Here is a 23,975-nt window from a genome sequence, read left to right as displayed (position 1 = left end):
CTTCCCTTCTCTGGACTCGCTCCAGCCCCTCAATGTCTGTCCTGTAGTGACAGGGGTAACTGTATCTGTTCAGTAGACACATGTTGATGCTGTAGCTTTCCTAGAAAACATAAAACCTATCCTAGATTTCACTCTATTTTGTTGGGCTTTTCCGCCAGGTGAGGCATCACAATTATCTGGGCACCCTGTCATGCATTCCATAAATAGGAGGCAGGACCAGACCATGAGATCCCCACCCTGTTTGCTTGCTGATATGTTTCAAAAGGCATTTGCTCAGTAAACACCTGCTCCACCCAGTTTCCCTCGATCAATACGGCCTTTCTGTCCAGGCTTCATCTGAAAACCACTTCCACTATTTTGTTGTGGGCACCAGGCACTGTCTGAGGCAGAGCCAGGGCTGGACCCAGCACTTACGCACTCCTCCAGCTCAGATGCAGCAGCACAGGGCTCCCACTGGCCCTGGAAAATCCTAAAAACATCTTTGGCTGTTCCCAGGTCAAACACAGCTTCCTGAGCTCCAGCAGCCTCCTTGCCCACTCTGCTCAGTACTGGTGAGGTCACACTGCTGCTGCTGGGTCCAGCTCAGGGCTCCCCAGCACAAGAGAGATGCACTGACTGGAGCCAGTTCAATGCAAGGCCACAAAGGTGATGAAGGTCTGGAGCATCCTTCGTACAAGTAGCAGCTGTGAGAGCTTTCGAGTTGTTTATCCTGGGGAAAAATAGTCTCAGGAGGACTTCATAGATGTGTATAAACATCTGATGGGAGGGAATGAAGACAGGAAGCCAGGCTCTTCTCAGCAGGACCCAGTGACAGGACAGGAGTCAATGGGAGCAAACTAAACCGCATGAAATTCACCCACAGGAGCACAGACTGGGTCAGGCTGGAAGGGACCACAGAGGCTCATCTGGTCCCACCTCCCTGCTCCAGGAGGGTCATCCCAGAGCACATGGCACACAGTTGTGTCCAGACGGTTCTGGAATATCTCCAGTGAGGGAGACTCCACACCCTTTCTGGGCAATCTGTTCCAGTGATCAGTCACTGCACAGGGAAGAAGTTCTTCCTCATGTCCAGGTGGAACTCCCTGGACATCAGTTTCTGCCCATGGCCTCTTGTCCCATGGCTGGGCAGCCTCGAGCACAGCCTGGTGCAACGTCTGACCCTTCCCTGCAGACACTGACAGACATGGGTGAGGTCCCCTCTCCGTGCCTCTTCTCAAGGTTGAACAAGCCCAGCTCCCTCAGCCTTTCCTTGTAAGAGATGCTCCAGTCCCTTCATCATCTTTGTCACCCTCCTCTGGACCCACCCCAGGAGCTTCATGTCTTTTTTGTATTGAGGAGCTCAGAACTGGACAAAATTTAATGACAAAGGGGGGCTTTTCCCATCTCTGCTGAGGAGGGCCCATGGCATCTTGTGGTTGGGATGCCCACTTTTGTTTCTTCTGCAGACAGACCAGCAAGTCCTCCCAGTAACATGTAACCAGGTATTTTGTTTGGAGAAAACAAGGATAATCTCAGGATGGTTCAGAAGACCCCGGATCCTACAAGGCTCTGAGGGATCTGGTCTGATGTCAAAAAGTAGCCCTAAAATATAGAGTTCTTTCAGTGCCCAAGTCCTGCAAGTGCTGCAGCCTTCAGAAGCTCCAAGACAAAGCCCAGGTTTGTGAGGCATCACCCTAATCTCTTGGAGGTCTTTGGCAAGCAAACAAAACCAATCAAAAAGAAACAGCAAAGCCTGTTCCCCAGGTAAGTAGGGATGTGTTTGGTTGTTCAAAGGGTTCTGATAAGGTGACCAAGATTAAAGAACAAATAAAAGTACGATTAGGGGCAAAGTCCCAACACCAGCCAAAACTCATACAGAGGAGCAACGGCATCCTTCTCACCTAACCCTGAGCTCATCCACCTGCTCTTCAGCCTTCCCACTCAAGAGTAGCTCTGCCTGGTGCTGGCACAGGCCCTGCCTTGTCCCCTCTGGGACAAGGTCCCCGTGACAGTGGGATCCCACACAGCACAGCAGCCACAGCACTGGTCCCGCACTCAGCTCTCACCACGCCTTGCTACCGACTTCCCAGGTGGATGCATTTGCTCCCTGAACATCCTTCCAGAGAGAGCTGATATCAATGGGCACAGTACCACAGAGCAGGCTGACTTCAATGTCCCAGGAGAGCTGTTGAAAGCTGGTCTTTGGCATGCCCAGCTCGCTCTGCAAAGTGTAAAATTAACTAAATATCAATTTAGGTGGGTGGTAATGGATGGTGGCAATGGTAGTGGAAGGGGAGGCCCACGGTGTGATAGATTTCAGAACGACTCGGAAAGCAAACTTGCACGTTGCTGATAACACAGCAGGCTGGATACCCTGGGAGAGTCATCTAGAAATTATCATGGGTCGTTCCATGAACAGGTCTGTCTGGAAATGGGTCTGGAAAGCAAACAGAAAAGCTGCACAAAGGGTTTGCTGGCAGCGAGGGCACAGCTTGTCCCTCTCGTTTCTCTCCATTGGGAGTTTTGTGGGAATGTCTACAGACCTAGGAAATTGGTATGTCCCAGACCCTGGTTTCCCCAGTCCATCATTGCATCTGGGGCTGACCTGCTGCTGAGGAGACAACAAACCCCTTGTCTTTCCATCCCCCTTTGAGATCCAGCAAGCTCCAGGCTGCTGGGGTACAAATGACATGGCCAAAGTGACCATGATGGCAGACAATGACAAAGAGAAATGCTTGCTTAAGAAAAGCACAATTAAATAAATAAATAGAATTAAATACAGGGGAAAACATGCTGATGTGATGTGAACAGGGACCTTGCAGTCATCCCCAGGGAGGAATGGGACCCAGCCCCACATCAGACATGCCTTCCTTGACTCATCCCAGTGGCAACAATCTCCTTCCAGGTGCTCAAACTCTAGTTACCTGCATGAGGCAAAGGGACAAGTCTCCAGCCAGGAGGCTCTGGCCTCAGGCACCTGGACTCCCACTGCAGATGCAGCCAGTGCCACCCTGGTCCTGCCCTGTGGGAGGGCTCCTCATCCCCTTGCACCAACCCAGATTCCTTGGAGGTCTACCCTACTATCATGGCACTGCCAAGAGGTCTTCCAGTCCCCCCTAACATGAGATCAGTAGCATTTTTACTCCTGGCCCTTCACAGGATAATTTCAACCCTGGATATGTCTTTTTTGGTAGCACATTGGTTTTTCCCCTCCAGCTAGTGGCTTTGCCCAGAACTTAAGCAACATTGGCTGCTTCTTTTAGAGGTTTTGTTGGTTTTGCAGATGTCCTGCTTTGGCTTCAAAAGCAAGAAGCCATTTCCAGCAGGAACTCCATCTCTGCCAAGGAAACCTCTGCGGCCCACGCCAGCCCCAGGAAATCCCAGCCTCTGTTGGCAAAGCCCTGCAGCAGTTTCCTCATCTTCCCCAGGACCCCAGACTCTGCTCCCTACAAAGACACCTCCCTGAATGCCTGTACCTCCCAGGCTGCAGCTGCCTCCCTCTTGCCAACACATGCAAGGACACTGGTGTGGTCATTAGCCAAGGAATTGTCCCAGGGAGCAGCAGTGGCCTTTCTCCTGCAGCAGCACTGTCCTGGCATCCAAGCTCTCACAGGAGAACAAAGCTTTGCTGCTCCTGCCTGGACGGTCCTGGCTGGCTCTCACCTTTCCAAGCAGATCTGTTGTGTTGCCCACCTGAAGGCGGCTGCTCGCACCTCGGGGCTCAGCAGGGAGTGTTGGTGATGGCAAACAGAATCTGCCTCCAGCAAGACCAAGCAAAAACCCATGCGCAGCTTTCTGCTGGGTTGTTTTTATGCTGGAGTGATCCACACCCAGCAGGAAAAGGAATAAGGTGTGGATAAAGGCAGGAAGGTGGCTGGTGGATGTTCCAGTGAGGCTCAAGCCCCTGCAAACTCCAGTGCTTTCCCTTACACCACCCATTGCTCTGGCAACTGGTCTGGCCTCAGGGTTGGAAATCCAATTCACAGGTCTCCTTTCCTCCTCCCCAGAGAGGCAGTCACCTTCCCACATGTTCCACTTCATCTCAACCCCTGGTACAGGATGCAAATGGACGAGAGATGGCTGCTTTCCAGGTGCAGCTTGTCCAACAACCCAGAGGAAAACCCACTAGCAGCTCCTCTAGGCCATGGACAGGCCAAGCAGGAAAACCATTACATCGGAGTGACAAGGTACTGGGTGTCTCGAGGCTGGCTGAGATCTCCTTGCTCATCATCTGAAGCAGGGACAGGGGACAGGAATGGACTGGAGTCTTTGGGGCTTTTCTTCCACCTTCTGCTGAGATCAGCAGTGAATGTGCAGCCACCAGAGGAGGTGCCCAATCCCTCCTACAGGGGCACCTTTTGCTCCTCAAGGGACACAGCTGCAAAAGGTGCAGTTACCTGCCTGTGTCCTGACCCCTGTCCAGTCTCTGCAGGAGAGACAAGATCACTGGGTGCGATCTCAGAGGAATGATATCCCCACTGAGGCCCTCAGACAACTGGCCACAGGTGGAGCCCCATCCCATCCAGGTTGCACTCCAACACAGCCTCTCTGGGATACAGGTGCAGGGGAGCAGAAGGATCCCGAGAGAGCTCTTGAGGTCCCTCAGATGCGTCCTCTGGCACAGGAAGCACACAGGCAGAGGAGAAGTCGTGCTGTGCTTCCCATCACTGCATCCCTGCAGGAGCAGACAACTTTGCCTTTTGAGTTTCTCTTCCACAGATGCATCAAGTCATACCTGAGAAAGAGGCTGCAAACAAGGATACACGAAATCCTGACTGGGATTACATGTGGAAACTGAACCTCCATGAAGTCACCATGGAAAAATAGGCTTGTCCCTAGGGAAACAAGTGAGCTGAGCAGCAGCCACTGAGCAAGAGGAAACAATCAAAGATGAGCAAGATCAAGCTTGTCTAGGCACCCTCACACTGACAAGCTTCTGGATGATCCCAAACATTCTATTGCCCTGCAACAACAGAATGTTCCCCAAGGTCCTGCCTGGGGAATGCTCACAAACCCTCCGCGACCTACCCCCCATCACCATACCCCAAGCAGGCTTATCCAGCTTGGAGCATGGAGCACGGTTGTGCAGAGGGAAGGAGTGGGAGAAGCACCAACTCTCAGTCCCTGCATCAGAGAGGGGTTTGATCCCCGCAAACGAGCTCACGTGTGGCTCTCAGGAGCCCCAGATTCCCAAATAAGCTGCCAGCCCGGGCAGAGAGCCAGAGCACAGGATGGGTGGAGAATGCGAGAGCCCCACAGCAAACTTGTGGTTTTGATGAGGTGGACAGGGAGAGGCAGCACCTACCTGTGCCAGGGTGAGGGTAACAGCTGCCTCCCTGCCAGCCAGAGGGGAGGGAGGGAGCTGGGCCCTTTTGTCCCTCCAGAAAGCCGAAGTCTGGGCTGGAAGTGACTTATCTGCCCAGTATGTACTTCCTGAGCCCTGTCAAGGGAAAGCACACGTGGCCAGGGTCCTCTCCTCTGGGGCCAGGAGGCACATGGGGTGACTGATCCTGCAGAGGGAGTGTTGCACAGCCTGAGCTACTGACCCTGGTGACTCATGTCACAGCCCCCCATCTCCACCTCCCCAGGTGTTTGTGCCCAAATAGGAGAAACATGTGGTCCTGCTACCTGGGTCCCTGGTCATGCAAAGCCATGGATTATGCTGTGCAGGATGCTGGGATGAGTTTGAAGGGGAAGGATGTGGAAGAAACGCTGCTGCAGAGAGAGGAGACCCTGGCCAAAGGACCGGCTGTGGACTTCCATTGTGGAGAGCAGCTCCCAGTCCTCCTTTGAGTTGTCTTAATTTGTCCACCAGCCGGCAAGAAGCAGACCCAGTGACCACTTTTTCGCTGGTACTGGAAACCAGTTGGCTTCCTAGCAGGGCTGTCCTGTTGCTGATCATCCTGGCTCAGCACAGGGCTTGGGGACTTGGCTGGCTTAGGGGAATATGGGAGGCCAGTCTGAAGGTGGCACAAACAAGACATCAGTGTGTTCAGTGGTGCCTGGAGCAGCGAGGGGAAGCACAGGAGGGAGCTGGGGATTGCCGTAACCCCAGCCCAATGTGGATGGAGCCAGGCTGCACTGGAGAGGACTCCATGTCATGGAGGTGTGACTCATCTTGCACAGACCTGAAGACTGTATCAACAAGATAAAGAGCTAAACACTCGTGACTATTCTCTGTCAAGAAGAAAAAGTAGGACACGAGAAGGGAAAAGAAGGGACAAGCACAAAGAGAAGAGGAGGGGGGGCAAAGTCCAACAGCCCTGGGTGAAATCAAGGAGTGACACAGGGACACACACGTGTGGCATGGCCCCACTATCATGCCCTGCTCAACCTGCCCCCTCCCTGCATGAGGTGGCAGTGCCTTGCAGGGCTAAAGTTGCCACTCACCGGAGCAGAGCCTGGTCAATCCCTGGGGCAGTGCTGGAGTGCAGGGCACCAGTGGGAAGGTCTCTGCTGTGGGATCACCACCCCAGCTGCCCCGCCGGGGAGGGGCCTCTGGCTGCAGGCACACAAGCCTGGCTCCGGGTGTTTGCTTTCCATTCTCCCAGGCTGATGATAACCACCTGCTCCTCAGCCAAGGCTCCAGCTCACCATGCTGAAATTCAAGAGGTATTTGATCACGTAAGTGGATTTTTTTATGTATTTATTTAAGTAAAATACTGTTTCCCTAAGTAAAATTCTCTTTCCAGCCTACCCAGAGGTGATGTCCTTGTGGGTCCCCCTGTGTTGTGAAACAGTTGGAGATTGAAGTGGTGATGGGAATAGGCAGAGGAGCATTTCTGCTCTATGTCTGTGCAGTGCACTCTGGGGTGATGGGGCTTCTCTCTTCTGGTGAAGTTCCAAGGGCAGCAGGAAAACAGCATCTTTTGTAAGGCTCTTACCACAAAAGAAGGAGTATGGCAAAGAGAGAGCAAGCAGGATCATAGGCTCATAGAATCACAGAATGGTTTGGGTTGGAAGAGACCTTAAAGATCATCTCATTAGATCCCCCCTGCCATGGGCAGGAACCCCTTTCACTAGACCAGGTTGCTCATCCAGCCTTGCCTTGACTACCTCCAGGTGTAAAGGCAGGATGCTGGTCCCTCCTGCTGCATCCCAGGCAAGGGGATCACCAGCAGAGTAGAGGTGGAGCAGAGACGTGGCTCTGTGCAAGTCTTTCACATGGCCAGCCCAGTGAGTGCAGGTAGGGTGAGGTGCCTCTTCCACAGCCTCCTGGAGAGGATGGACAAGGATCAGGGAAGGGCAAGGGTTGACTTCACAGCAAAGTCCTTTGGCTGGGGGAGAGCATTTTGGGGCTGAGGTGCAAGGGGGCCCAGGATCATTCCCAGCCCAGCTGTGTCAAGGGTAGGGTGGGCACTGACACAGGCAGGCAGTGCTGTTGTGCCCTCGTTGCTGCTTTATCTTCCCCTGAGCGTCCCGCTGATCATTTTGCCCATTTTCTTATTTATAGCAAAAAAAAAAAAGGTCTCCAATTACTGGTCAGAGGAAGCAGGCTGTGGCTGGTGTACAGATGATGTACATTAATTCCCCGTGCAAAATTGCTGCTTCCTGGAGCACACCTGGGCACAGCAAATCAATAAACTCTTTTTCTGCCACTTATCTACCTGGTGAACTCCACCCCGCAGCAGGACCCTGCAGGGCTTGGCATCCACCTGACCATGGGCCCATCCCCTGCAGGGATATCTCTGTTGGATTGGGACGGGGCACAGGTCAAGCAGAAGCACATCCTCCACTGCTTCAAGCAGAGGGGAAATAATGGCAGGGAAATCCGCAGTACTGCTGTGAACCAGCAGCACCTGCTGCCGAGCAGCACCCCAGGCACCCCCTGCCCTGCTGGGACACGGCACTGAGACACTCCTGGGGACATCATCCCTTGCAAATAAACCACCAGCACGTTGGGTTTGGATTAAATCCCTTGAGCCAGCACAGGAGGATTCAGCTGCTGTGACTCTGCCACTGTGACCCCTCACAGCCAAAGGCATCTCTAGGGTGCTGCATCCATCTCTGCACCCTGGTTTGTCACTTTTGGAGGTGACAGCACACAGGTTCTGATCTGAGGCAGTTCTTCAGCTACAGCCTGCCTGCAGAGGGAGGCATCTGCAGAGTCTCTGCAGGAGCTGGGCTCTCACAGCCCAACCCACCCTGCAGGGCAATGCCAGCTCCCAGCAGCTCCGAGTGCACCTTGGACATCTTCTGGTGCGTTGGTCTCAAGTATTTAACTCTGCCCCAAGGCACTCATGACCCTGATCCCATCCTGGTTAAATGGAGAGAAGGCTGTGCAGGGGTTATCCATGGAAGCCAGCTACAACTCATCCAGCTGCTCCAGCCTCCAACACAACATCTGTTCATGCTATATGTGCCATTTAATCCCGATTTTGCTGCCTTCGTTGCAACTTCTTGGCATCTTCAGCACAAACTTCAGTGCTGCCACTTGCTCAGCACACCCTCCTTGATGCCTGTGTGTCCCACCAGAGCCAGCCTGGAGGAAGGAAGGAAGGGCTCCGTTTTTCTGCCGTCCTGACCAGACCCAAGCAGCCAACCACGTGTTGTGTGTTCTCAACTGGGTGTTCAACCAACACAACCATCTCAAAAGAGCAAAAGGACCTGGATCTTTCCCAGGTTCTCTACAGACTGAGAGTTTAGGACCTTTGTGAAGGCAAGAATTGTATCTGCACCAAATACTTGAGAAGTGTTGCATCATTCTGCTTTTGTTACTGGGTGCTCATGCAGATTCCCCCCAAGAGAGAGTATGGATGTATCACTAAATATCACAGTTATTCACCTCTTCATTCCTTTCTTGCTGCTTGTGGTAGGCTTACCTTGAGTGTTTGGAGAGTTGGATTGAGTTGCCAACCAGATCTGTCAGGTAGAATCATCCTGGAGCAGCTCCTCCCTCACTGCCTTCTCCTTCTTTGGTCTCTGACCTTTCACACAGAGTTATTTCAACAAACCTTTCCTCACACCAGCTCTGGGGCAGCCTCGAGTCTCTGCTTCCACCCTCTCCCTTTAACATCCCTTGGCATTTTATGTGCTGTTAAAGCATTTGGCATTTTTCTGCTCCATTGTTTGTTGTGCCCATTCACCTCTGACAGCACGAGGCTCTCCCCGTGCTGCTGGCATGGCCAGGCAATGAGCCATGGGCACATTTGCCAAACACCTGTCTCACCCAGGCTTGGCAACCTGCTCCTCAAGTGGAAAAGAGCATGAGCACCACCAGTTTGCCATCAGGTTTGGGGATGCTGTGCTGCTGACGTGTAGTAATTACGTGCCTTTTGAATCCCCAGTAGCACTGCCATGACCTAAGACCTCCCAGTCTTTCCAGTCCCAAGTATTTTAGAAACTACAAACCTCCCAGGAGGAGCTCAGCGCTTCAGCTTGGTAAAGGATGTTATTGGGAGCAGGGCAGAATCATATCCATGAGTGTCCAAAACACTGGAAGCAGCACTGTCGTTATCAAACTACTACTTAGTCATAACAGTTGATGGTTTTTTCTGGAACAAATCCAATTTCTCAGTAACAAACCCAAATTTCTGACCTGTGCGATGCACGTGACCACTTTGGACAGCCCACATTTGTGTCACTGCTGGCTTACCAGGCAAGTACTGCTCCCACGTGTCATAGGACTGCCTGGAGTAGGAGATAAAGCATCATGAAGATGAAGAAGCTCCAGGACAAGGAGGTCTGTGCAGTCCTAGTCCGACTCTTGGTTCAAAGCTGACCACTGCAGGAAGCGAGCAACACCAACCAACACAGACTGGCTGTCAGAATGTGGCTTCTGAGCACACTCTGACCAAATTCCTGTTTTCGTTAACTCTTACTATTTAGATCCCTCCATTTCATGCTCAGTAAAGCAGCCTGTGACCCTTCCTGCCTCAGAGAGGGGGAGAGCAGGCACGTGGGGCTGGCAGGCTGGAACCCCCCCCAGCAGAGCCCACCCCGGAGGATTTAACCAGATCTTCAGCACAAATCATCTCCTGTTAGGCAACAATTGGCTTCCTGGGTAGAAACCAGCAGAATCACAGAATTATTCAGGTTGGAAAAGCCCTCTAAGATCGAGTCCAGTCGTTCCCCCAGCACTGCCAAGGCCACACTAAACCATGTTGCCAAGCGTGATATCTACACTTCTGTTAAATCCCTCCAGGGATGGTGACTTCGCCGTTGCCCTGGGCAGCCTCTGCCACTGCTTGACTATCGTTTCCATGAAGAAATGAAATGCAAACTAATTTTTTCCAGGAAACTTAGTCCCCCAGCTGCTCCACTAAAGATTAGGACTACAACTAAACTCCACCAGGGTGTTGCAGCAAGTCCTACAAGCAGTAGAAGCCCCATGGCAGTGTTTTCTATGGCCTGGATGTCACCACAAACGACCCAATCCCCCACAGCCCAGCACTGATGACCTGTAGAAATCACACTGCCATTGCAGACTCAGCTAAAACCAGACAAAAATCCAAGCCACACACTGCAGAGGCATCACTGGGGTCCCCGTGGTGGCATCACATCTTCAGCCACTGCTGGAGCCTCTAACAGCAGGCACTGAGAGCAGGAAGAGCAGGGCAAACAAAGATTTTATTGTCCAGGTTGATAAAGATGGAGTCCTGATACTTCTGGACCAGGCAGGGCAGGGAATACGCAGGGAGCGCCTGTTCCTGGTGCCAAGGTGGGAACTCAGGCTGCTCCAGGAAGGTGTCCCTGAGCAGCCAAGGGAGTTGGCAGTTACCACTGTTTACTTTTCAGAGGAATATCTGTGGTCCATCTAGAAATTTCCACTGGGCTCCAGCATTTGGCACAGCCTCGGAGGTTCCTCGGTTATCACTGCCTTTGCATCATTTCCGCCCGTGAAAACCTCACCTGAAAGAAAGATAAAGAAATAAAACAAGCCTCAAGGCACCTTTGCCTCACACATTTCTTTTCCCCATGAATGGTCTGAAATATCTGTTTCCTTGCAGGAAGCTGAATGCAGTCTACAGGGTCCAGCCAGGTCGGCTCTGGATCTCCTTCAGCCTCCTCATCCTCCTCCTGGTCGCCCTTCAAGTCGTGGAGAAGCTGCAGCCTCCCAGGTAGGTCCAAAGCAGGATTACAGAACTGCACCTTATCCTCCAGCCTTTTGCTGACCACTGAGGTGGGCTCAAAACCACCCTTTTGAAAAACACCCAACAGGGTCTTCCTTAGACAGGGAGGAAAATCCAAGTGGGAGAGGACTCTCTGAGGCTCCCACATCCCACCCCTATGCCCTGGTCAGAGCTGAGCCCGCTCTGGGGTCAGGCCAGGTTGCTCTGGGCTTTGTCCTGGCTCACCATAACACCCTACAGATCTTGAGCCCAGTTGTCCCAGTCTGGGGTTATCTGCAATCGTTCCTCCAGCTTCTCCAGGCAACTTGCTCTTCTCTGACTTTGCCTCCTCTTGCTTTGCCCCTTCCATCGTGCTCCAGCGAGACAAAGGCATTGATACAGGCTGCTGACCTGTCCTTCTCTTCTTCATAGAATCGTAGAATGCTTAAAGGTTGGAAAACATCTCTGAGCTCATCAAGCCCAACTTCTTGCACCCATCCTGACTCCCCAGGGCAGCGGTGAAGCCCTACACCTACCTGCAGTGCCACCTACCCCGAGAAAGATGGGGAAACACACTTGGTGGTGTCTGTGGGAGGGCTCGGGGGGGCTCCCTGGGCTGCAGAGCAGTTGCCCTCTGCACGTTCCTTCCACTCTCTGCAGCTGAGCATCGTGTCCTCCCCGTTACAGGAACTGCCGGTGTGAGGTGGAGCGTGACCTGCAGCAGAGCACGGGCCAGGGGCTCAACTCTGGCCTCCAGACACCTGACCTGCTCCAGGAGGACAATTCCCTGCAGTGGCAGAGGAAAGCTGTGCCAGACCCCGCTTTGACTGAGGACCTGCACGTCAGCTGGGAGACCTCTCTGGAAAGCAGCCCAGGCAGCCAAGGGGAGCATGGGACACGGCAGCCTGTGGAGAGCACTAAGAAGGTGGAAGCTCATCTATTGCCCATGAGGCTGAAACCCCAGCTCCCTGGCCTGAGAAAAGCAGCCAGAGAAAGTCCTTCTCCGAGCCTTCCTGGCAGGATCGCCACAGTTTTGGCAGAAGCTGTCACCAGGAAGTTCATTGTCTTTGCAAACAGACTGAGCACAAAGGAGAACAGGCAAACGTCACCACCCAGAATGACACAGGTGGAGGTACAGAACCAGTCTCAGCCTCAAGCCGTGGCTTCCCCCAGCCATCAGAGGAGCAGTTCACTGACAGATCCTGTCCCAAACTCAGCTCAACCCCTGCAGGCAGAGGACTCTAACGAAACACACCCAGAGACAGGATTTTTCCCAAACTGGACAGCAGCCTCTATGGTCGAGGAGGTGACACATGGAGAAGGTCGGCAGGCCAGAGGAGTCGCCCCTCAAGGGAAGACGTGTGAGCCCCAGACTGACATTGTTTTCCTCAAAGTGCACAAGAGCGCCAGCAGCACCGTCATGAACATCCTCTTCCGCTTCGGCGAGACCCACAACCTCACCTTTGCCTTCCCCCTCGGCGGGGGCTTCCAGCTCTACTACCCCCACCACTTCATGGCGAGGTTCGTGCAGGGCTTCTCCCCCAAGAGCCCCCAGCGGTTCAACATCCTCTGCCACCACATGCGGTTCCTGCAGCCGGAGGTACAGGCAAAGCCACGACCACTGGGAAGGGCGAGCAGGGGAGGGAGACAGGGGCTCACGGGGCGCAAGGTGGGGCACCTGTAACGCACGTAAACCCTTCAGGGATGAATCACAGACAGCCAGGATTGCCCACGGGTACCTTTCACGTTGTTGGCATCTCCTGAGAGCTTCTGGGAGCAGGTTTGATGAATCACTCTGCTTTGACTCATGACAAGATGGGAGACAGCATCTGTAGCAGTCAGCAACTATCATCTCCTTCTTGTCTGGTGGGCCCTTGGAGACATCCTGTTCTCTGGACAGGCCATTAGGGAACCACCAGAGGAGAACATCTAAAGTGCATCAGTTCAGGTCAGCCATGCCCAGCATCCACCCCTCTGGATGCCACTTGACGATACACAGGTCTTGGGAAAGGCAAGGAGACAGGATGTATCTCCATCCCAGAAAGCCCACACAGGTGTGGCAGCACATGGTGGGGAGGTTTGGTCACTGCTCCCCTCATGTGCCTCTTCTGGGGCTCTCCACAGCTCCTTGGATGAGGTGCACCTGGAAAACCTCCCCAGCACCCCCCATCTCCCACCCCAGCGAGCACCTCTGCTTGCCAGGATTGCGGGCAAGCAGGTCCCTTCTCCCTACCTCGCCTTTAAACCCTCCTTTTTCTCCTCCACAGGTGCAGAAAGTGGTGCCCAGCTCTGCCGTCTACTTCTCCATCCTGAGGAACCCCGTGCAGCTCATGGAGTCCTCATTCACGTACTACAAGGGCGCGTCGGCTTTCTCCCACGTGCGCAGCCTGGAGGAGTTCCTGAGCCAGCCACACTTCTACTACGACCCTGCCATGGGCGACAGCAACTATGCCAAGAACCTCATGACCTTCGATTTTGGCTTCAACCCCAATGCAGAGGTGTCTGCTGAGCGAGTGCAACTCATGATAAAGGCCATCGAGGCGTCCTTCAACTTTATCCTCATCTCCGAGTACTTTGACGAGTCCATGGTGCTCCTGAAGGAGATGCTGTGCTGGGACCTGGACAGCGTTGTCTCCTTCCCACTCAACACCAGGGACAGCAGCACCAAGTCCTCCCTCTCGGACAGCATCGTGGAGAAGATAAAGGATTGGAACAGGCTGGACTGGGAAATCTACACTCACTTCAACAGGACCTTCTGGGAAAGGATCGACCGGGACATCGGCCGGGAGCGCATGGAGCAGGAAGTGAAGGCGCTCCGGGAGCGGCAGGCGGAGCTGGCAAGGACCTGCCTGCAGGGCGAGGGCAGAGTGGCCCCGAAGGACATCAAGGACTCTTCCCTGCGGCCACTGCAGTACGGCAGCGCCAGGATCCTGGGCTATAATCTCAAGCAGGGCTTGGATAAGGAGACGGAGCACAGGTGCCGGCGCCTCGTGACCCCGGAGCTGCAGTACAGTAGCGCTCTCTACAAGAAGCAGTTCCCCCCAGAGCCCCCCGAGACCCCCCAGCCCACTCCCTCTGGGCAAGGCAGTGCCCCACAGCACCGGCTGGAGGGCACCCAACACTGAGCCTCCCTGCCCCCTCCAGGCATCTTCTCCAGCCACCTTGGCTGAGGACAGCCAGGCACTCAGATCCTGGGCTTGGGGGCTGCTCCTACCCTGGGAAGGGGGGTGGGCTGGGGGCTGCTGGCAGCCCCCAGTCACCTCTGTCTGTGCAGGACTGTGCACAAGCTCTGGGTGCTACACACTGCTGTGGAGCAGGACAGGCTGCAATGGGGGTCCCAGGGGCTTGAAATGATTTTTCCAGAGGGACCCCCCCCAGTCAGCAGCTGAAGCCTTGGCAGCAGGGAGCAGATCCAGGAAAGCAGCGCCAGTCCCCACGCCAGAGACTGCAACAGTGCAGAGCCAAGCTGTAAATCAGAGCTGTGGAGTTTGATTTACAGTTTGGGAATGAGTCTGTCTGTCTGTCCAGCTGCAGCTCTCCTCCGCTCCGCCTGAACACTACCGTGCTGGAAAAGCAGCCTCTTAATTAAAAATAACAATATCCCCTGCCACTCCTTAAATTCCCCTTAATTACATCAGTTTGCCCAGTAGACAATCTGCCCGGTAGACACTCTGCCCAGCAGCCCAAGAAACAGACCCCAAATATCTGAAAATGTCTTGAAAAGAAAAAAAAAAAAAAGGAAAAATCCAGCAATGTTTTTCCCTGGCTCTGTGGTGACGTGTTGCTGCATTTATAGGATCACCATCCTACCCTGGAGCTGGTGCTCTGGCACCAGGGTGTCAGACTGCAAGTTCCATACCCATGGGATTGGGGGACGCCTCGTGAGCATCTCTGCAGCCAGACATCTCAATCCACCGATTGGAGCGGCCATAGGAACATCCTACGCTCTACCTGGGGAAAGGGACCACAAGAGCGGGTTGTGGTGGGCGAGTCAGCCTTACTTTTCATACCCTGCACTTACCTGCAAATCAAAAGCAGAGCCAGCAAATCAGCTGGGATAAATGGAGGCCCCATCTCCGGGTTTTCAGCTGATTGCCAAACCAAAAGAGGTTCAGGAAAAATTGCGCGGGAGGATCTGAGCATCCCAGGCTCTCCCTGGGGCAGCCACATCGAGCCTCGAAGGTTTAGGTTTACACCCAAAGGAGTCCTGTTTCCTGCTCTGTTTAACCAGGATAAAAGCCAGACTGTGCTCCCAGTGCCTTTTCCAGGGCAGTGCCAAGCACTGGGCCGGGCACGATGTGGGGGCACCATTTTGGGGGTCTTTGCTGCATGGTTTTTGGGGTGTTGTTCGTTCCATAAAGTTTAATCTCTGGGGCACATCCATACATCGCTGTGTTGGTTCCTTCCCTCATTTCTCCTGTTGGGATGTGGTGTGGGCTTTATGGCTTGCAGAGGTCTGGATCCTCTTAGGGTTCCTGAGGGGCCTGCAGGTCACCCCAGAGAAAAACAGCAGAGATGGAACAGCTCAGGGGCAGCACAACACCCTGGGATCATCCCCAAAACCCCTCATGGGACACAGCAGAGTGCAGGAAAGAGCAGGGCTGGGTGCCAGGTACCAAACCTGCATCTGATACCCTCACTCTGGATTTCAGTTGGGTGCCCCTTCCTTATTCCCTGTTTGCACCTCAGGAAATAGGAGGAAACTGTCCCTGCTTGAGCTCCTGCCAAGCTGACCCAGGGCAGGGACACTGGCACAGCCGGAGCATCGTGTCCCCCCTGTGCTCTTCCCTGTGGAGAGAGCCCTGGGATGCAGCATCCATGGAGGGCCATAGGCCCAGCACAGCCTGAGGGCATCCCCATTCACCCAGCAGGTGTTTCCCATTTTCAGGGATCAGATGGGCTGATATCCCCCAGCAGAGCTCACAGGAACAACATCACTGACTCAAATGCCAACCACAACATTTTTTATTATTATTATTATTATTCCACAAACCATAATTTTATCTTAAGGAATATTTCACATAGACAAGGAACGGAGCCCAGGGATGCACTTGCTCAATCACACTGGCTGCCTGGGTCTCTTTTTTTTTTTCTAACCACAGACCCTTTGTGCACCATTTCTTGATGTTTTACAGCACCGAAACCCTGGCCAAGCACACCCCCAGAGGAGCAGGGTCTCCCATGGCCAGTGAACTCGCCCTGGAGCATTTTTAATTCCTCTCCAAGACCTGCCGGGTTCAGCCTGTGAAACTCAACATCCTCAGTTCAAGTCTGACTCAAACCCCACCACTTTTTGACCAGTGTCCATTAATAACTCGAAAGATCAAATCCTGGTTCCTCCCCATCCTAAGTTTCCAAGGCAGTTACTGGTTTATACTTTGGTTTTATGGCTGCAAGAGACCCAGTGAGGTTATTTCAGGCGTTGCACGATGCAATAAGCCAGAGTTGCTCAAGCCTGCCCATGTAATAGTCTTTCTGTGAGCTTCCTGGCAATACAAGACAACTAACAATTTATGCAAAAGTGTTAGTTTTTTTCTCACTGAGGCTTGGAACATCTCGGGCTCTCCAGGGAGTCTTTCAAAGCTATTCCCAAAGGAGCTCAGGGACTCAGGTATCCTGCAAGGATTCCTTTGCTTTAAAACAGTCTCACCTGGTGGTAGGGACTGAACATGCAGGATGAGCAGCAAAATCTTCCATGCCTGGAAACCCTTTCCCAGGAGAGGGGCTGCCGGGACCCCCTCTGCCCCATGGCTCAGGCACGAGGCTCCGAGTTGCTCTTCCCCCCCTTCCTCTTCCTCTTCGGTTCATCACCCTCCTCGTGCACTGTCACCTTCACCTTGGGTATCTTGTATTTGCTCTTCTGGCTGTAGAGGAGGTTTTTCTGGAAGAGCCGTGGGATGTTGCCCTGGTACAGCAGGAGGGCAGCAAACATCCCTGGAATGAGAGCACAGACTGAGCACCTCCACCCTCCCCATGGCTCAGCCGTGATTTCCAAATCCACAACCTTCACCACGACCAAAAGGCAGCTCAGCACCACCAAAGCCCTCACTGAGAGATGGGAGGCCTCCGCTGTATGGCTTTAAGAAGAATTTAACCAGTGTTTCCTTAATGTAATTAGCTTGTTTTGACCCAAAAGGACCACAAACCACCCCAGTAGTCTTTTGCCACAGAATCATTCAGGTTGGCAAAGCCCTCCAAAACCACTGAATCCAACCATTCCCCCCCCACTAACCCATATCCCCAAGTGCCACATCCACAAGGCTTTTAAATCCCTCAAGAGATGGTGACTTCACCACTGCCCTGGGCAGCTGTGCCAGTGCCTGACCACACTTTCAGGAAGAAATTTTCCCTGATACCCAACCTAAACCTCTTCTGGCACAACTTGAGGCCATTTCCTCTTGTCCTGACACTTGTTACCTGGGAGAAGAGACCAACCCCCACCCTTCTTCACCCTCCTGTCAGGGAGTTGTCCCCACTTTCTGCATTCAAGGCAGCCCGTATCCAGCTCGCTGTGATCATCCTGAATCTGTGGACAACCCCAAACCACAGCTCAGCCTGTCATTGCTCTAAAACACCTTTGCTTTATCTCCCCCAAACTTGGGCCTCAGGGAGAATTTTGCCCACGTCCTGTGCAGAAATCAGATTAAAAACTTGGATGGCAAAGAGATGACTCCAGAGGCAAGGAACCTGGAGGAAAAATAACACTTGCCACTGCCAAGATCCAAGTTCAGCCCCTTGCAGGAATGATTTGTGTTACACCCGGCATTTCTGCCTTGCCCACTGCCCCCCATCCCAGCCCCTGCCCCTGGGAAGATCTCACCTGCGAGGGGCCCCAGCCAGTAAACCTGGATGTAGTCCCAGAAGCTGTTCCCTGTGCACTGGAAGGTGGTGGCTGTGGCCAGGGCAGGGTTGAAGAAGGCCCCTGTGAATGATCCGGCTGTGTGGGAAGAGAAACATGGCCAAGGGTCTCACCTGCATCCTTTGGGACACTGATGGGCCCGCAGACCGTGACCCCTCCTGCCTGCCCAGAGCATCCCTGCTGCTGCCCAGCTCCAGCACCTGCATCCCTTGGACGGGGAAAATCCCACCCTCGTCATCCTGAGCTTTGCAGGAAGCAGAAAAGCTCAGTTTGGGGCCGAGGGGTTGCATTAGGGGACATTGAAGGGAAGTGAGCCCAGTCCCGGGCCAACTGGCTTCTCAAGTGCCAACATTCACCTGCTGCCCAGATATCCTAAACTTCATCCCAAAGTGATTGTTCCCCAAAATAAGTAGAAAACAAACATCTTGGCAGTTGTTACCTTGTTAATCGCTACCTCTCCGGTCCTAGAAGATGAAAAAGGGGCTGTCCCTCCCCCACAAGTGAGGTATTTTTCCAAATGACTCAGGAGTGCTGCTCACCTGTGTAGGTCAGGAAGGTGACGGTCGCTGCCAGCGCAGGGACCCGGTAGATGGGGTGACTCTGACGTGACCTGAGGAGGACGAGGTGGAACAGGAAAGAGCAGGTGCCTTCCACGAGGGCAGCGTGGGGCAGGGAGGTGTGGATGGAGGAGCTGCACTCCGATGAGATCAGGTTCTGGATGAAGTGGAACTGTGTCAGCTCCCAGGACCAGAAGAGCTTGGTGACAGCCCAGCCTGTCCCCGTGCCCACACCCTGGGCCAGCAGCTTGGCAGCTGTGGCTGCGAGGCTGGACTCGAGCAGCAGGAACTCCTGGACAGAGACAGTTGGGTTGGCAGATGCTCCATCAAAAGAGGCGCCATGAACAGCGAAGAGAAGGAAGAGCAGAGTCAAGACCACGTCCAGGCCAAAGCCACCCCCCCATGGGCCGATATCCATCAGCATCCTCAGCTCCAGGCAGCTCGTGCACAACTGTAACGAGCCAGCAAGTTCTCTGGCAAGGCAGCCATATGCTCTGGGAGACAGGAGCCTCTTGCAAAGCCACCTGAGCACCTGGCACATCCCAACAACCAGGAAAAAAAAAGCAATGGAGACATTGAGGACTTCCATAGTGAGGACTGGGCTGGGGGAGAGTCCAGACCAAACCCTGGGAAGGAGCAGAGGAAGCTCCCGCAGCTCGTCTTTATAAAGCTCCGTGTAAGCAAACGTGGCAGAGCCTGACAGGCCTGGGAAATGCCACATGTGTGGCCTCTGCAGGGCAATGCCAGCTGCCTCCAGGAGCTGATGGAATCACAGCAGCTGGAGCAGCCAACACTGTGTTTGTCCCAGGAAGGAGGTGCCGGTTTTATCCCCGCTGGGCCCCCAAGCACAGCATTCACACCTGAGAGCCCCCAGCAACTCCCCAGAGCTGCCAGGTCTCCCAAAAGGAGCAAAAATCTTCATTTGTTTTCTGCTTGGCTCCAACCCCTGTGGCTGCCCCATCCCTGGAAGTGTGCAAGGCCAGGTTGGATGGGGCTTGGAGCATCCTGGGCTAGTGGAAGGTGTCCCTGCCTATGGCAGGGGGTTGAATGAGATGAGCTTTAAGGTCCCTTCCAACCCAAACCATTCTGGGGTTCTATGATAAAACACAACCTACCACCCCATTCCCAAAGCCTGAGACATGAGAGGACCCAGCAACCTATCCAAGGGTTCCCATTTTTTCCAGAGAAGAGCCACTCAGCCACAGCAAAGTCCATCTTCAGCCAATTTGAAAACCTGACTTGCTCACTGCTCCCTACCCTTGTCTTAACACCCTGGTTTGGTGGAGGTGGCACTAATTACACGTGCCATTGGTCTGCAGGTGGCATTTTTGTGACAGCAACATTTCAACTGCTCCTGCTGCTAACACAAATATTGGAGATGGGATCTTTCCCAGCTCCACCAAAACCCTCCCATGGCATCATCATTACCTGACTTTGTAAAGCCATTGAAACATCTGATCTCATTGGGGCTAAACCCAAACAATTCTTCCCTGTGAGGGTGGGGAGGCCCTGGCACAGGTTGCCCAGAGAAGCTGCAGCTGCCCCATCCCTGGAAGGTCACGCTGGAGGGGGATTGGAGCAACCTGGGCTAGGGGAAGGTGTCCCTGCCCTTGGCACGGAGGTGGAATTAGATGAGAGTTAAGGTCTCTCCCAACCCAAACCATTCTGTGATTCTATGATAAACAATTCATGTGTCTTCTGGGTCACTCCCCTGCTCTGCAGCAGCAATAAGAACACCCTGATCCCACATCTTCCATCCCTCCAGGCAGAACAGCATCTCCTTCATCCCCAGGGCAGGGGTGATGGTGGGTGTCCCAAACTCCTCTCAGCTCCCCGTCACACACAAAGAGCCAACAGTTTCCACTAATGCCATTTTATTCCCAACCCCCACGTTATTTATAAAAGGAATTGCCAGGAAACACAGGTTTGAAGCACACTTGAGCCAGGGATGAGGCACCTCATACAGTTCAAACTGGCTACAGCGACACAGACCAAGCCATGAAAACCAGGAGTGGACGCTCCGAAGGCATTGGAGCTGCTTGGCCTCTCCCCGGACAGCCCTTGGCACATTGAAAAAGAAACAGGACCTTTTGGGAGGGCATTTGGGGGATGTTGGTGAAAGTCCCAGCTCAGCATCTCCCCCTGCAACACTCTCCCTCTCCTCATCTTCCCTCCCTCCTCGTTTCTATCCCCAAGTGCCCACAGTGGTTTAGGGAAGGTCCCCTCAGATAGTTGGTCACAGCACTTGCTTTGGAAACCCTGGGAAGTCTGACCAAGGACAGGGACCATGCTGACAAAAGCCCATCACCCAAGGCCTCCCCTCCTCCCCCCCAGAACTGCCCTGCTTTTGTTCAGCCAGCCTCACAACTTATCCCAGTGTGACCATTTTTAACCCAGTTCTCCCTCCAGGTCACAGGCCAAGTGTGCATCTTTCACCTCAAATGAACAAATGGCTTTGCTCGAATAACAAACAGATGATAAAACCTGTTTTAAGACACTCATAAAATAATAATTTTGTCATGAAAATTGACCTCTGACAGTGTTAAAAGTGCTGGCCAAAGCTGCTCATCCCTGCAGAACCAATAACAAAAAATTGTAACATCACAATCCAGCTCATTTCTTTCCATCTCCCGTAACTTCTGTTTCTCAGAAGTAGAGAAACCTGCAGAGTTTTCTCTTTAGAAACAAAACCTTACAAGGACCCAGCAACACCAGCCCAAATCAAGACCCTGGAAGAGAACTGCCAGCTCATGTGATACCCACAGTAAAACTGGGGAAAAAAATTCCAACATCTTTTCCTTCCCCCAGGAGCTGATTTTTCCATTCTTTTCAAGTGTTTTAAGAGTTGGGCCTTAGGAAATAAATGTTCTGAGGTGTTTAAAAACTGTTTGCCTGCAATTATGCCCACAGCACATCCTGCAGTTGTGGGACACTTAACCCAGGCTGGAGAGGGGAGCTGGAAGCTGCTGATTCCAAGGATAACTGTGGGATTAAATAATGCCAGGGGCTTATTCCCTCACTCGTGTTAGTGCTGACAGCAAAATCCACACAGCTTTGCAGGGCTGCTCTTCTAGAAACAAGACTGTAAAAATTCAGATACTCCCACCAAAAAAAACCTTCACTGTGGGTGGAACATCAGTGTCTTTTCTAAACCCAACTCGCTTCCAAGGCTGTCAAGAACAAAAACAGCCTAAAATGCAGATATTTAAATAGGGGATTTTAGCCATGGGACAGGGAACCAAGTTGGCACTTCCACAATTAAGAAGAATAAACACTCTCCAAAACCACAGGAACTGAACAGAGCCACCCACCAAGAGGTAACAGCTACAAAACCCCCACAGTTACAAGGTTATTTTAGGGGAGTTTTGGTGGGCAGGGGTGGATAAGAGCCCTCCAAGAGCAGCCACCTGCTCTCAGCTGCTGTGACGAGGCAGCAGGAACTGGCAGCAGGTTTCCTCCCAGAGGCAGGCAGGGAAAAGGGCTCCAGGAGAGCCAGGAGTTAATTGTGCTTCGTGAAAAAGGCCAGAATCCTTAGAATAAGCATTCACTGGAGAACAAAATAACAAAGATGTGTCATCCCTGGCTCTGGAAACCTCGAGGAATTCCGGGGAGACATCTGTGCTGAGGAAGGTCACCCCTTACCCAGTATGGGCAGATGTTCCCCTTCCAGAGCATCCTGTGGAGATTCCCTGAGTCACATCAACATCTTTGCCATTGATCCACAGTTAGTCCAAGCTGGATTCATTATTCACCAGCCCTTCAGGAAACACCAGAACCTGGAGTGTATGCATTGAGACATCCATGAACAGAGACAGATCCGGGCCTTGGCACAGACTGTCTGCTCTTCCAGGCCCATCCTCCTCTCCACTGACTCAACATATCTCCAAAGCAGAAGTCTGGTGGCCTGTTATGTCCTAAAGAGAATGAGCAACCAGTAACTTCCCACTGGGAAAATCCCATTAAAAAATAACTATTAAAAAAAAAAAGTCATCAGTCCTTCCAGGTTGTTTCAATACTCGGGTCAATGGGTAACTGGGATTTGAAATCAAGGTTGGCTCTTGGACTTGATGATCTTAAAGGCCTTTTCCAACCTTAACAAATCCGTGAATCTAAGTTATGATGTGCTGCAAGATATTCCTCCTGCAGACAGCAGTTGGAAAAAGCAGCATCACCACTGGGATATGGGAACAACAGCATGAGGAGCTGTATTGCCCTGCCCTGCTCCCTTGTAGGTAGAGAAGTTACAATCAGAAATCAATTGTTCTCAGTTGTTGGTATTTTCCCTCTCCCTCCCCTTTTTTCTTTGAGGAAAAAAAGTCTTTCCTTAGGCTGAATTCCAAGTAGCAAAAGAATCTCTTGGTAAAACCTGCTTCCTCCACACATCTGGAAAGGAACACCAAGAGTTCAGCTGAGCTCAGCACACTTTCACTTCACTTTCTTGCATGACTGAGGACAGCTATTTTTATTAAAACAATCTTGAGAGCAAAATGCAAGTTGTAGAAAAAGGAAAAAATGCAGCTGTACAAACCCCTGGGAGCAGCAAGTGCAGACACTGCCGTGCTCCAGCACAGGAGCCACAGGAACTGCACCCGACAATGTTCTTCAGGCACCACTGGGAAAATGCCAATGAAAGGAGTTTTCAGCCATCCTGTTTTTAACCAGTGTGTGGCTCAACTTTGCAGTACACTCACTGCAACCAAACAGCAGCCCCGAAAGGGAGAAACTGCTGACCCCAAACTTACTCTCTTCAAGAGCATTGTTTTAAATACCCAACCTTGAATAAACTGATCCCCAAACATGGAGTTGCTCTTGAGTTTAGTCTCAGGCAGGTACTTGTAAGGGATGACCAAGTTCACACAAGACTGATGAAGGTTTATCAAGGACACGCAACTTTCAGCTGTGCAAACCACCATCAGCCCAAACCCATCTCTTCAAGCAGCTCAAACACCAAAATACAGATAATACTGAGTTCCACCAAGCACCTTCTCCCTCCTCCTGTTCACTCCTTCTCCCATAAATTAAATGCCAAATCACTTTAATGCAGTGTTAGAGAAACATCAGTTTAAATGCATAAAGGGTCAATTATATATAAAGACAAAGAAGCTACAAAAACTGATGAACCTGAGGAGAACAACTGTGCAAACCAACATTCTTGTGTCTGGGTGAAACAGCTGCTGGAGACAAGCGGTTTCTTCATTTCCCTTTGTCAGTGGTATGAGCAAAGCTTGTACAACAGGCAAGAAAGGGGAAGAGCCCATTTCCCAATAACACATGGGAGACACAGGACATGGTGAGTCCTTCACACTCACAACTGAGACAGGAAACTTCATCTGGAATCAACTAAACCAGACCCAACCCTGAAGTAAATCATTAGATGTCCTTGGCTTTAGCTGGACTGGCAGGCCTAGACCCCACATCATTTTTGTAGGTTCATTGGAAAGCAAGAGTGACTCCCTGCAGCCATGGAGGCCAAGAGGCACCAAGGATGTCATCCCAAGTCCTCAGAGAGCTGTGGACACTCCACGTCCT

The 23,975-nt window shown here is 52.5% G+C and overlaps 2 protein-coding genes across 3 annotated transcripts in view; one reads left to right on the top strand and one right to left on the bottom strand.

Moving 5' to 3' along the window:
• Positions 1-15,255, top strand: part of LOC113977526 (galactose-3-O-sulfotransferase 2-like) — a 16,547-nt gene extending 1,292 nt beyond the window's left edge. Inside the window, exons 1-4 of one of the 2 annotated variants that reach the window (XM_027703702.1) lie at positions 6,530-6,603; positions 10,929-11,039; positions 11,718-12,630; positions 13,298-15,255. In XM_027703702.1, the coding sequence (XP_027559503.1) occupies positions 6,575-6,603; positions 10,929-11,039; positions 11,718-12,630; positions 13,298-14,155 (1,911 nt within the window). In that variant the 5' untranslated portion in view covers positions 6,530-6,574 and the 3' untranslated portion in view covers positions 14,156-15,255. Of the gene's footprint in view, positions 1-6,529; positions 6,604-10,928; positions 11,040-11,717; positions 12,631-13,297 lie in introns of those variants that run through there. The other variant, XM_027703701.1, reaches the window with a different exon arrangement.
• Positions 15,256-16,083: 828 nt separating this feature from the next.
• On the bottom strand, positions 16,084-19,366 carry LOC113977528 (aquaporin-12-like). Its single transcript, XM_027703706.1, has 3 exons — positions 18,429-19,366; positions 17,851-17,967; positions 16,084-16,964 (listed from the first exon to the last, which is right to left on the bottom strand). Exons 1-3 carry the CDS (start codon positions 19,165-19,167, stop codon positions 16,783-16,785), a joined length of 1,038 nt encoding a protein of 345 aa, XP_027559507.1. The 5' UTR covers positions 19,168-19,366; the 3' UTR covers positions 16,084-16,782.
• Positions 19,367-23,975: the final 4,609 nt, after the last annotated feature.

Source organism: Neopelma chrysocephalum, unplaced genomic scaffold (assembly GCF_003984885.1).
Source record: "Neopelma chrysocephalum unplaced genomic scaffold, ASM398488v2 Primary Assembly neopelma1_252, whole genome shotgun sequence".
NCBI classification, from domain to species: Eukaryota; Metazoa; Chordata; class Aves; order Passeriformes; family Pipridae; genus Neopelma; species Neopelma chrysocephalum.
This window is presented reverse-complemented; position numbering and strand designations above follow the sequence as displayed.

Bases quoted from the DNA above. Each gene is read 5' to 3' on its own strand.
- LOC113977528 (XM_027703706.1), bottom strand. From the start codon at position 19,167: ATGTGGCATTTCCCAGGCCTGTCAGGCTCTGCCACGTTTGCTTACACG. The intron at 17,968-18,428 runs GTGAGCAGCACT...CTTCCCACACAG, and splicing joins CACCTTCCTGACCTACACAG to CCGGATCATTCACAGGGGCC. The intron at 16,965-17,850 runs GTGAGATCTTCC...CTCTCATTCCAG, and splicing joins CTGGCTGGGGCCCCTCGCAG to GGATGTTTGCTGCCCTCCTG.